Below are 13,305 nucleotides of genomic sequence, written 5' to 3'. Positions count from 1 at the left end.
ACTCTGAGCTCGCTGCGGACGGGTGGCTTCTGTCCCTGCTCCGCAGCGTTTTCTCCCCTTCTGTTCCCCCCTCTACCTTTCCTTTCTCCTGCTTGTATTCCCCTTCTTTCTCTGCTTTTCTCTCTCCCCCCTTTTCTCTCCTCCTCAAAGCTGACTCCTTTTCCTCCTCTTTCGGCCTCACCTACTGTCTACCCCTCTGCCGTTCCTTTTCCTCTCTGTATTCCCCTTCTCTCTCTCCCCCCCTTTCGGCCTCCCCTCCTGTCCCCTCCTCTACTCTTCCTTCTCCCCGTATTCTTCTTCTTTGTCCCACAGACCCTCCCCTCCTCTCCCCCTAAACCTGATCCCCTGCTCTCCTCTTTCCTGTCCTGTTCCTATCCCGGTACTCCTTTCTGTTCCCCCTCTCCCTTCTCTGTCCACTGTCCCTTTCCAGCCTTTCCCTTCCCTTTCGCTTTCCTCCCTGCTACCCCCCCTCTCTTCCCGTTTTCTCCGTTCCTTCTTTCCCCTCAGCCGCGGGGCTGGGGGTGCCGGACAATAATAAAGCCCAGAGGGCCGGAGTCCGGCGCCCCCGGTCCCGCTGGTGTCCCCATGCACTTCCATGGTTGTGAACGCAGGGGGCGCTGCCGGGGCTCCGCTTCCCCCATCCCACGGGGGCCCCTCGTTTGGAGGGGGTTCCTGGATGGGGGATCGGGTTTGGGGACGCCCTTGTTTGGAGGGGGTCCCAGGGTGGGGGCCCCCTCATTAGGAGGGGGTCCTTGGGGGGTGATGGGGGGGTTAGGAAGGGCCCCCTCCGGAGGAAGGGGTCCGGGGGAGGGGGCGGGGCCGGGGGGAATGCCCCCCCCTCGCCCCGCCCCTCTCCCCCGGGCCCCCTCCTCCGGACGGGGTCCCGGCCCTGCCCTCTCCCGGGGACCCCCTCCTCCGGACGGGGCCCGGGGGGGAGGGGTGGGGGGGGAAGCAGAGGGGCGCACGTCACTCTGCGCCGTGAAGCACACGTACACGTGTAAGAAAGCCACACACACACACGAACGGCCCTCCCCGTCCGGCCCCCCCCCCCCCCCATCCGGAGGAGGGGGTGCCCGGGAGTGGGCCGGGCCGGGACCCCGTCTGGAGGAGGGGGCGGGGCCAGGAGGGGGGAATGCCCCCCCGGGAACCCCTCCCCCGGAGGGGGCCCTACCTACCTACCCCCCTCCCCTCCCCAGGACCCCCTCCTAACGAGGGGGCCCCTTCCTAACCCCCCCACCACCCCCTCCTAACGAGGGGGCCCTGTAACCCGCACCCCCCGCCCCCCAGTGTGATGTAGGGACAGCCGGAACCCCGGCGGTGTGGGGCGGTGCATTGAACTGCAATGGGGGGACCCGCAGAGCGGCTCCGCCCCGTGTGGGGACCCCAGCGAGGGCGGGGGCGCCGGGCTCCGGCCCTCAGGGCTTTATTATTGCCCGGCACCCCGAGCCCCGCGGCTGCGAGGAAAGAAAGAGAGCAGGGAATGGAGAACGAGAATAGGGGAGCGGCGGGATACGTGAGGAGAGGTGGGGAGAGGTCGGGGTGTGCAGGGCGGCAGGGCACGGGGTATGGGGGAAGGAAGGGAGAAGGGAAGGATCGAGGAGTAGGGTAGGGTAGGGGCGAGTAGGGGAATAGGGAGGTGGGATGGGACGGAGGGGGCAGGGGGCGGCCGTAGGGGGGAGGAGGGAGGGGAGGGATAGGGGGTGGAGGAAGGGAGGGGAGAAAGGAGAGCTATTGAGAAAAAGAAATACAAAAGAAAAGAAATGCAGAAGAAAATATAGAGGAACAGAGACATAGAGCCCCGGCCGATAGCAACCTACCCCACCGAACGCCGAGGAGCAAATGCCTCGGCCGCCTCCTCCCCGCGCCTTAAATTCCCCAAGGCCCCGCCCCGCGCAGCCGCACTGGGATCGCTCACACCTGTGGTGACCCCGCCCCTCACACCTGAGCCGGCCCCGCCCCCAGGGCCCCGCCTCCTCCCCGCCCCTCCTCCCGCCCATAAAAGCCGGCGGATCCGCGTCTGTCTCGCTTTCTTCGGGGATGCTCAGCTTGAGATGCTGCGGGAGCGACGGTCGGAGCGCTGCGAGGAGATCCGGATCAGGGTCTGGTACTGTGTGGAGCCCAAGGCGCTCAGGTAAGATCGGGATCTGGACCCGGAGATTCGAGTCCTGGTCCTGCCGGTGTCTGCTGTGGGAGGCGGGCAGGCTGTGAGTGCTAGGGCTGGATGGTCGAGGCGAAATTGGGACTGGGATCGGACCGGCACCTCTACAGGAGGGAAGAGCCACTCCGAGACAGCGCTGGGATCGAGCTCGGCGCTGCTGCTCTGGCTGCGGCCAGTGCGGGGCTGGGGTCCCGCCGGGGCTGGATGATCTAGGCGGGACTGGAGTCGCTACAGGCGGGAAGAGCCGCTCCGGGACGGGCGCTGGGACTGAGCCCAGCGCTGCCGTTTCTGCTCCGGCCAGTGCAGGGCTAGGGTCCCGCTGGGGCTCCGGGCCGTGGGGAACCGGGGCTATGATGATGCCGGACCCCCGGGAAGACGGCGCTTCCCTGGAGTAGCCCCTGGATCACGGCTGGAAACGGGTAGGGCAGGTGAACCGCCTGTGGCAGCCCAGGACCCCCTGGGCCCCGCCGCTCCCTCAGCGCCGCCGCCCATCCCGCGGGGCGCCCCCTGGCGGACACAGCGCCGCCCCTCAGCCCTGCGGGGGCACCGAGCCCAGCCCGGCAGCACCGCGGCCACTGCGCTCCCCTGTGAGAGCCACAGCGCCCACATCCCCCCGCTCCGTGTCTGCATCCCCGGGGGATCCCCGCCGAACGAGCGGGGCTATAGCGCTGGGGCCGCTGCTCCCGCTGCGGCTGTGCCCGGTGTGGGCCTGGAGGAGGCTGGAAGCCCCTGAAGGGCTGGCAGCCCTCATGTCCCTTGGGATCTGCAGGAGGAGCTGTGCCTGCAGCGTGCCGAGCACACGTCCCGGTGTGGGCACCGGGGTACCAGGACAGCGCTGGCACAGACGCGGCTAAAGCGCTGCCTGTGGCCCCTCAGCCTGGGGCTGCTCTGAACAGGCACACGGAGACACCTCAGCCCGGAGAGACACCATCGACAGCCCAGAAGGGACCCCAAGGAGCAGCTGGCATTGCCTGGAATGGAGGCACGGGCCGTTTGCAGAGGGGGTCAGACAGCAGCTCCAGTTTCTGACCTCCCAGAACTCCCACACAGCTCCCAGGTATGTCTCGGCCACCCCAAATCTCCTCTCTCCTTTCCAGCTTGAGGCCATCATCCCTCAGCAGTACTAAAGCCAAAGTCATCTTCCCTCACAGATATTGAATCCCAAGCAATATACCTTGGAGATGCCTCAAAATCAGAGGTTCAAGCAGGATGAAGTTTGGAACTTTCCAGGGAGCCAGCTAGAAGTACAGAAGTGACAGAAAACTTTTGCGGGTGAGTCCCACTGGAAGTGCGCTGAAGGCAGGGATGTGCATCCCTTTCCTGAGGGGAAAAAACATGCAGAAGGTTACTGCTGAGACTCTGAAAGGAGCTGGGCTTCTTCAGGGAGAGGTGTGCTGCCTCAGCACAGGCTGGGAGTGCACCCAGCCACTGCCTTGTCCTGCTTTGAAATATCAACGGGAGCCCAAGCTCCAGGGGTGGGGGTGTGAAATCAGCTGGGTTCCAGGGAACTCTGCCAAGTGACCCCAGGGACATCAGTGGAGCTGGGGGATGAGGGTTTTAAACAGCAAGTTCTATGGAATATAGATCTGTCCTTGTCCAGATCCCACTCAGCTTCCCTGGAACCTCTGCTGGCTCCTGACACAGCTGGTGTAAAAGCGGTAGCTCTGTGTGGGAATTTCCACTCTCCATGAGGCACTGTCAGGTTATTCCAGCAGGAATTTATCAGGGAATGTGGGGCTATGGGTGTAACTCACCTGAACTAGCAAAGCTGATACCAAACCCCAAATCCAGGCACCACATAGAGAGCAATCTTTGTGCTACCCTGTCAGCTAAAACCCCTGGGCTGGGAGATTTCAGCAACCAAATACATGGAATGCTCTAAATCCCAGCAGCCAGCATTCCCCAGGGGGACAATCCCAGTCCCAGGGTGGCAGCTGGTGTCCTTCCCCTGCTGCTGGTGGGACAAATTCTCTTCAGAACGGGCAGGAGCAGGGATGGGGAAAGTACTGGGAGATGGGGCCGCTGGAATGCCGGCTGAATCGGCTAAAAACATTCCTTCCCTGCAGGAGCCAGAGCAGATCCCTCCTGGCCAGGCTGGTGGGCAGCTGCCGGGTCTGCTCTGGGGTAGAACACCCTGCCCTGCCTGGAGCCCTGACTCTGCTTTCCCTCCCCGCTCCTGAGGGTGTCAGGGCTGCGGTGAGGGAGTTCAGACCCAACCCCCCCCCTCAGCCCACAGAGTGAACGATCCCAACAGGGAAATGCAGTGTTGTAATAAAAAACCTGTTAAAAAGGCTGTGGCAACACTGTAATGGGATTCCCAGGAGCCTTCTGGTTTGCTCCTGGTTCTGTTTTTCTGTATTTTTAGTCCCTCAGTTTGTGGGATTTGTTCTGGGACTCAGAGGTTGAGCAGGGCTGGCTTGGATTGGCCTTCACCTCTGCTCCCACTTGGGCCGAGCTGGGCGGACTCATCCCCTCAGCTCTTCCCTCCAAAACATCCCTGACTCATTTCCCTGCAGGTGAACCTGGGTTTTGCCCCAGGCTGTCCCCTCCTCACCTGCCCTTGCCCTCATGGTGTCCCTTCTGTGCCCCACAGCGCCCTGGTGACACCAGGGAGGTCCCTCTGCCTTTCTCCTGCCCCTCTCCAGCCCCAGCCGCTCCTCTGCTCGCTCTCTCTGCCCCTGTCCCACACAGCGGGGCACAAAAGGGGAAAGGGGTCATTAATTTAATTAATTCTGCAATTAATTATTTCCAATTCCCCAGTGAGAAGAACATGAACTCACAGCCACCAAGGCCTGACAGGTTCCTGCAGTGAGAGCTCAGCACACATCCACAGAGGTAAGTCCAGCATCTGCAAGGAAAAAAAGAAAACTGTGATTTATTTTGCTTCTAAGTTATTTCAAGTTCTTAGAGCCCAGCCAACATTTGCTCTTGATTTTGGTTGGGTGAATTGTAAATAGTGGGCACAGGTCATGCCATTTATGGGGGCAGAAAAAGTAGATTAAGCTCACCTTATTTCAAGTTATTAAAAAATATTTAGAACTCTTTATACACAACACCCTTCAATTACCATAATGTTTCTTCCTTGATTTTGACTAATTCTCAGTATATTTTATAAATCTTAAAATAACATCTCTTCCTTAACAGACCATAAAACATTAGACAAAAAGTCCTAATACCAGTCTCAGGCTTACACAAGAGACCCTCCCCATAAAAAAAATCAAACTAATGTAGCAAAAGTAGACCTTATTAACATAAAAAATACAACTCAACCATATAAAAAAATAACTCCAAATTTATTTCCTCCAAACACCAAATACTCTTCAAATTCTAAATCAGAAACTCTTTAAAAAGTAACAGAAACCATAAAAAATATTCAAATATCAAAAACCTGATAAGTAAATATTACTCAAAGCCCACAAAAAATATAGAATAATCTAATCAATATCCTAAATACAAAAAACCCCCACTATACAAATGAGTACTATTCTAAATAGAACATAAACAAAAATCTTTTACCAAGAAACATAGCTCCCAATAAATAAAACCACCATGTAAAGATATAGGTAGTAATAGTAACCCAACAACCTAAAGTTTCTCCAAAACATTTTAAAAACTTCAATATTTATAAACAACCTTCAATAACTCAAGAATTAATAAAATCAAACAATATTAAATTTCACTACATTTAAGTCTAAATAGTCTTAAATTTCATTTTATCACTGTAATGGTCTATTAAAATTAGGTTTATTATTCCTTACTATCAGAATTAATTAATTCTAAATCTTATTTAATGAAACTTATCCTAAATTTTATTAAAAATCATTTATCTAAATTATACAGTATATAGGTATTTTTCTTTAAAAAGTAAAACAACTCAAATTAAAACAATTAAAGTAAAACAATAACAAACAGCAATTCATAAGTTAAAAAAAATACAGTTTATTACATCATCCATTTCATAAAAAATTCCATTCTTCATTACAATCTCTAGTTTTTATCTTTTATAAATAACACCAAAAAATAGCAATTACTATTAATGATGCTATTTTAAAATTTTTACTTTATTTCCCTAATATATAAATATTTTTTGAAAGTTATCTTAAATTTTCCAAACACTTACTACTAATAGACTAATTATAGAAAATTATTAATTTTATAATAAACATTATTTATAAAATATTATTAGAATATTTACAACTGACATTCACATACTTTACCATCTCTTTATAGAATTACCAAAACCACATAATTTCAAAATCCCACTTTTTTATTCTCTACCTACTTATACATCTCTGAAACCAAGTTAACTCCTTAACTAATCTCTACACTAACTCTATCATTAAACCTAATATTCTCATAATTTTAAATATTTTTCAAAGTTTAAAAAAAATTAAACTTTATTAAAAACCTCCTCCAAACTATTAATCTTATAACTTTCCTCAGTTGTTATTACCAAAACACTTCTATGAAAAATCCAACTACAACATTAATTTATTTTTCTAAGTTTCATACTAAGTATTCAACCTCTTCTACAACTACATTTCCTCCACCCTCACACTCTCAATATCCAAATCCAAATTCACAATCCTGTCTATAACCACTTTAAAAAACAAATTTACTGTATTCAAAACATCTCTATTCTAAAAATACTTTTAAAAACCAAATTATGAAATAATTTAATTAATCTTTAATCCTAAAATTTTTACTGATAACTACTATTTTTAAAAACCTTATATAAAAATGTATTTAGTAACATCCACCAATTACAATTTACACTATAATCAAACCCTGGCTGTACTGAAATAAAATAATTAACAACAATCCCAAATATTTGCTACATCAAAAATAAAATTCAAATAATTAACTTAACAATTTTACTTTATCAATATAACAACTAAAGCTAATTTTAACAATTATGTAAACTTCTGCTAATTTAAAATTTATCAACTGTTACAAACTCTAAAATAATATACAGTATTTTATTACTTAATAAATATATCATTTCACATGTTACTAATTATATATATAATCTAAATCATTCCTAATTAATTAAATTTTTCCTTTACTGCATACGTTATTTTAATCTAATATTTCTTCATACTTTTAACAAAAAAATATAATAAATAAGTCTTAAATAAGTATCTTACTCATCTCTATGCAATTTTATAAACCAAAATGTATCAATAGTTTATTTCTCATATGAAAACATAAAGTTTACTCACATCTCAACAAGTACAAAAACCCAGGTAAATTTCAATAAAAAACATAAAACCACATCACACAAAAACCATACTGACCACTCCAGCACTAAAAAAACAATGTAAATTACACAAAAATTCCAACTCACACCTAGCATCTTGTATTGCACCCACCAAAAACTATAAACTTTTAAGTTTCTTTATAAATATAAATCAATAGTATATAATTCTTAGTAAATAATAACTTAAAGATATAAAATTCCATCAAGTGTTATGCCTCTATTTAGTTTATTTACTTTTAATTATAGAACTTTACTAATTAACCAACCTAAACCAAACATTTAAATAGCTTCAACTAAAGTTTCAAGTTTAATACTTTGTATTTATCTATCACTACTCAAAAAATCCATTTTTTACTTACCTAATCAATATACCAATTATAAATAATCCATATGATGAAAACCAAGTACATTATTAACTCTTAATATAAAAATAATTACCGATATATAACATGAAAAAATCATTTATCCATCATTACTAATCTAAATATAAAAATAATTTTAAACCTTGAAACTTAAAAAAACACATCACTTTTTATGCCACCTATTACTTCAACAACACTAAAACTATTAAATAAGTTAAAATATTATCTAAATAAGCAATCTGACTCTACATCCTTTACATGAAATAACCTTTTAACAGATATCAAAAGTATTAAACACAGTTTTACAAAACAAAGCAACAATAAATTTTCTTTTATTAACACACAAACATAAATATAAAAAATCTAATGAAATATATTCTATAAATTTATCTAATAACTCAAAATCTATTTATAAAAATATACAACTTTGAAAAATATAAAAAGTAAGAATAAATAATAAAACCTAACTAAAAATTTAATAAATAAAATTTAACACCATAATTAACAAATATAACAAAATTTTAAATACATTTGAATTATTATAATACTACTAATAATAATAATACCTTATTTACATTAATATATACAACCAATACTTTAAAAATCTATTAATAAATTATTTTTTTTAATACAGAGAGAGGGGAGATGTGGGAATTGGAAAACCAGAAACTTCCAGAGACACCAAAAGATTTGATCTGCAGCCTGGGAAGAAGCTTGGATTGATGTAAAAATACAATACACAGGCATGAACAGAAAAATAATACATAAAATAATTATGTTTCTATGGTTGTAAGTAAGAGCACGCCTTGAGTAAGTGAGGAACTGTGAAGGTGAGGTGGTGAAGGGTTTATAACGTGAGGGTGGGGTTGTATAGAGTAAAGTAAGAGTTCAGAATTATAACAGAAGCATCTGTGTGCAAGTGAGACAGAAGCCTATTGAGCAAAAGTGTGCACGGTTAAATAAAGGTGAGTTAAATAAAGGTGATAGCTTAGAAAAGCAAAATAAACCCTGTGGCAGCTGTCTGCGGGTTAGAAAGTTATACATTGCCTTGGAACAATGAATTGTGACTACTCTGGAACTGTAGCAAACAACTTACCCTGTAAAGTCTGCTGGCCTCTGAGGCTGATGTTTGTGTGAGCAATAAACCCTTCTGACACAGAGAAGGGGTAAGAGCCAGTGCCATCCCCTGGTTGCTGACAATGGTGGCTCTGGGCAGGGCTGTCTCTGTGTCTCTGCCTGCAGACAGGTGTGGGGCTATGTCACAGACATCTTTTATGAAAAATCCTCTCCTTAGGACTTTTCCTCCTCTGAAGCTGAGGCATCAAACAAAATGTGAACAGTGGTTATCTGCTGGTTATCAACAGGTGCATCTGTGATTGGTCTTATAGAGTTATTTCTAATTAATGGCCAAACACAGTCAGCTGGCTTGGACTCTCTGTCTGAGACACAAGCCTTTGTTATCATTCTTTCTCTTTCTATTCTTACCCAGCCTTCTGATGATCTCATTTCTTCTATTCTTTTAGTGTAGTTTTAATGTAATATCTATAATAAAATAATAAATCAGCCCTGTGAACCATGGAGTCAGACCCTGGTCCCTGTGAGCAGTCCCAGGGCTGGGCTGTCAGGAATGGCATCCCCAGGCAGTGAATGCAGCAGAGAGGACAAGAGGAGCCCTGTGTTCCTCTGACTCACCCACAGCAGGGCAGGACCTGAGCCCTCCAGGGCAGAGCCCTGTGCTGGGGCCTCTTGGCTTTGGCTGCTGAAATACCAAAGATTTTGGCAAATGTGGGAGGAGTTTGGTGATTTTTCCTGCCCTGAAAGAGAGGAGGAAAAGAAAATTAAGTCCACTGTGGATGTCAAAGGAGCCAGTTTTCACACTTCTGCTCTGATGGCTCACTATGGGGTTTTATCCATGAGAGGTGATACCAATTCAAACATAAAAGTGCCCTTTTCCAGCATTTTTATTCCTAGCTATTTCAGACATTAAAAGGAAGCTCATTTTTCTTATTGCATTCTTTGCCTCATTTTACAGAACCATTTTTATCTCACATCTCACTTGTCAGTCCTTTAGCACTGGGCTTTGTACAAAGGGAGGGTGCATCACAAGCAATCCCAAAGAGAAACCCCTCCAAAGCTGCCTGGGGAAGGTTCCAAGGCACTCCAGAGCACAGCCAGCTGTTCCTGCCTTGCCAGGCCACACAATCCTGTCCCCTCCAGCTGAGCTGGGCAGGCCAGGCAGGGGCTGCCCTTCCTCCCAGGGAGCACAGAGAGACAGCCTGGGCAGCACCTGGAAACAACAGGGCAAAGGCAAAGTGAAAATGTTTTCTGTCAGAAAATGAGTGTCTGTAATCAGAACCTCTGGACAAATTCAGTAACACCACTTTCATATGATAAATTTCATATGATAAACTATCCTTCCAGCCCAGGTGAAAACAGGAAGGAGAGCTACAGGAACAGCAGGAAGGCAGAGTCCCTTATTTGGATGGATTTCCCAAAGTCTCTTCTGCACTGTATGCTCTTTGTGCTCTTTAAAAGAGTGGATTGCTGCTACAAAAATAATATTATTTGAGCCCCAGCCAGGGCAAGGTGAGCTACAGCTGCAGGGCCAGGTGTGGGGGAGAGCTGGAGAAGTGAAGGAAGACGCAATCTTGTCAAAAATAAATCTTGTTTAGATTCACCAGTGCTGGGAACAAGGCAGACACATTGTCCTGGATGCATCAGGGACACAATGGCCCTGGTTTGGTTGTTGTCCTTTGCCCCCAAGCTTTGGCCTCACCCCCTCTCCAGAGGAGCAGGGAATTCCTGCAGGGTCAGGGGGACTCTGCTCCCACTCCAGGGAGGTGCCCAGGAAAGGAGGGAGCTGTTCACAGTGACTGAGCAGTGAGGAGCTGTGCCACGGGCAGCTGGGGCTGGAAATCCTCACTCAGGATTGCACACTGGATGTGCCAGGAAGCACATGCACTCACCTGTGCCCATTCCTGTGATGTGTCAGTCAGAAATCATGTAACCAGCACCTTGCTCCTCACTGCACCACTTAGAAATACATTAAAAACAGAAAACCCAAACAAACCAACCAAACAACAGCCCACAAAAGAGAGGGCTCAGTGCAGCACCATCACAATGTTCTGCTCAGGGATGGACAGAAAGGAGGAGGAAAGCTGTTCTTCCTGTGCTGCCAGTTCTGGCCCAAGCAGTCTGAAACAGCCAAAATTGCCCCACCTGCAGCTTCCCCCCTTGCCCTGCCTGCTGAGGGACAGAGGCAGCACACAGCCCAGGCTGGCAGCACTCACACCCCTGCTAGCACAGACATCTCCATGTTCCATCTCTGGCCAAACAAACCCCAGGATGTTTCTGCTTTCCTGTCAGACTTGGCAAATGTCACTGACATTTATGCAGGCAGCAGACACCCTGTGTGGCTCTGGGGTCAGAGCCCCTTTGGCACAAAAACCCCAGAGAAGATTGGAAGGAATCTGATAAATCTTCCTCACACAAAGCACCAATTTATCAGATTATGCTCTTTTCTGACCCAGAGATGGAGCAACTGAGAGGCATTTTAAAAACTTTGATTCCGTGTTCAGTCTCATGTGACGGGTGAGACAATGCAGATGTTAGAATTCACGCCATCACAATCAGAAGCCAACTATTTGCTAATTCCAATACACTGTAAGTGTTTCTTGGCCTACCAGCTTTTGCCACACCATGCTGTAAATGCCTTAAAGCCAATAATCTAAAACTACCCCTCGTGAATCTCATTACAATGCATCTTTCATAGTTCTATTTCTCTAAGGTGTCCAGTCTTATTTACAAAGTCATCCTTTAAAACTTGTTTCTAGCCCCAGTTCTCTCTCAGCAATGTCTGTCCTATTCCGTGGCATTTCTGAGTCAGCATTTCTTATCTCAAAATTTCCATACAGATCCACACTATGTGAGCCTTCTGTCAGACTCTGGAAATTTCCTACACATCTATTTCCCTCCCAGAGCTGTTTCCTGCCCGGCACAGGGGCTGGAGGAGCCCTGCAGTGTGACATTAAAGCCAGCAGAGCAATTGCCAAGCACAAAGAGATCCATCCTCACCTGCTCTGATGGCTGAATCCCTGGGGCTCATCCTTAGGTGTCCCTGCTCCAGGGAGGATGGCCTGGGCTCACACGCTGCTCTGCCAGCAGAAGGGAAAGGGTTAATGGAGCTTTTGGGCACGTTCTGTCCCCAGAGGGGTTTGGCACAGGCACGGGAAGCTCTCACACACAGAGAAAGGGTTAATGGAGCTTTTTGGGCACGTTCTGTCCCCAGAGGGGTTTGGCACAGGCACGGGAAGCTCTCATACACAGATTATCCCGAGCCAGAGCCCTCCAGGGCACCCTGGAGACAGAGAGCAGGAACAGACCCAGCTGCAGCACTGATCCTGCTCCTGCTTCCCCAGAGGGGCAGGGACAGCATTTCCTCCCGACCCCGAGAGCCCCAAGGACAGTCACTTATTGGGGTGGCACTGAAGCTGCCACTTTGCTGGCACTCCTGCCCTGGAGCCAGCAGGTTTCTGTGGGAGCAGGAGTTATTTGTGCGGGTCAGAGGCTGCACATCCCTAGAGCATTCCCTTAGGGACACAAAGCTTCCCACGTGCATTCTGTAGTCCAGTTTGTAATTTAAGTGCATTTCAAGAGAGTTTAAATGGGAATGAGGTGGCTTGGTGCCAGCCCAGCATCAGATATGGGGCATGTGAAAAACGCCAATCGCTTTTTTTTTAAATTTTTAAAAGTTTAATAGTAATAAAATGGTTAAAAAATAGTAACACAATTAGAGTAATAATAATTTGGACAAACTGAATTAAGACAATATGAGACAATAGAGACACAGAGTTATGGACGTCCAGGTGCCTTTTCTGGGCAGCACGAGCCTGAAAAAGGCCCCAAATTAACAGAGGATTAACCCTTAAGAACAATGGCCCGTTGCATATTCATACACCTCATACATGATGCATAAATTCCATTCAAACACAGGATTCTGTCTGGGCAGTGTCAGCTTCTTCCTTCTAATCCTAGCAGCACCTCCAAGGCGGGAAGAAGTTTGTTTCTTCTGATAAGAAGGCAATAAATTCTCTTTCTCTGAAAGATTCAGGTGTCCTGTGGCTGCTATATTCCTGCAAGCCCTTTTTGTTAAACAAAGCATCTTACATAGCATAGTTTCTATTTTAACAATTTTTATAACCTAAAGCTATATTTAACACGCTACTTAAGAGAATTAATACAGCATTGCTTTCTAACACAACACATATAATATTCATTTTAATATTTGCCAAAAGCCAATCATAAAATATATGCATTTTTCACTTGCATCAGGAGACTCACCAGACACATTCCCTGCAGACTGTCCCCTCTCAGCATTCCAGCTGCAGCATTCGCATTTCTCACCGAGTTCTCTTTGCAGGATTCCCAGCAGGAAACTGGTGGCCGCTTCCAGATGCAAATCCCCAAGGCAGAGCTGCTCCTCTCCCCCCCCCCCCCGAACCCCCCTGCCTCCATCCTTTCCTCCT

At 46.8% G+C, this 13,305-nt stretch overlaps 1 protein-coding gene and 1 long non-coding RNA gene across 2 annotated transcripts; one reads left to right on the top strand and one right to left on the bottom strand.

The window, feature by feature from the left end:
• Positions 1 to 503: 503 nt before the first annotated feature.
• LOC134419893 (basic salivary proline-rich protein 3-like) lies at positions 504 to 2,909 on the bottom strand. The gene is made up of 3 exons (XM_063159492.1): positions 2,716 to 2,909; positions 1,818 to 2,556; positions 504 to 971 (listed from the first exon to the last, which is right to left on the bottom strand). Exons 1-3 carry the CDS (start codon positions 2,907 to 2,909, stop codon positions 504 to 506), a joined length of 1,401 nt encoding a protein of 466 aa, XP_063015562.1.
• A 138-nt stretch (positions 2,910 to 3,047) lies between these two features.
• Positions 3,048 to 9,353, top strand: LOC134419796 (uncharacterized). The gene is made up of 4 exons (XR_010028167.1): positions 3,048 to 3,215; positions 3,310 to 3,430; positions 4,919 to 4,993; positions 8,415 to 9,353. It is a non-coding gene; the product is annotated as an uncharacterized LOC134419796 (long non-coding RNA).
• The last annotated feature ends 3,952 nt before the right edge of the window (positions 9,354 to 13,305 follow it).

This window comes from Melospiza melodia, chromosome 6, assembly GCF_035770615.1.
Source record: "Melospiza melodia melodia isolate bMelMel2 chromosome 6, bMelMel2.pri, whole genome shotgun sequence".
Lineage (NCBI taxonomy): Eukaryota > Metazoa > Chordata > Aves > Passeriformes > Passerellidae > Melospiza > Melospiza melodia.
Note: the sequence above shows the minus strand (reverse complement) of the source record. Positions and strands in the feature narration are given on the sequence as shown.

Bases quoted from the DNA above. Each gene is read 5' to 3' on its own strand.
- LOC134419893 (XM_063159492.1), bottom strand. From the start codon at position 2,909: ATGAGGGCTGCCAGCCCTTCAGGGGCTTCCAGCCTCCTCCAGGCCCAC. The intron at 2,557-2,715 runs GCTGGGCTCGGT...GCCGTGATCCAG, and splicing joins AGTGGCCGCGGTGCTGCCGG to GGGCTACTCCAGGGAAGCGC. The intron at 972-1,817 runs GTAGGTTGCTAT...TTCACGGCGCAG, and splicing joins GCTCCTCGGCGTTCGGTGGG to AGTGACGTGCGCCCCTCTGC.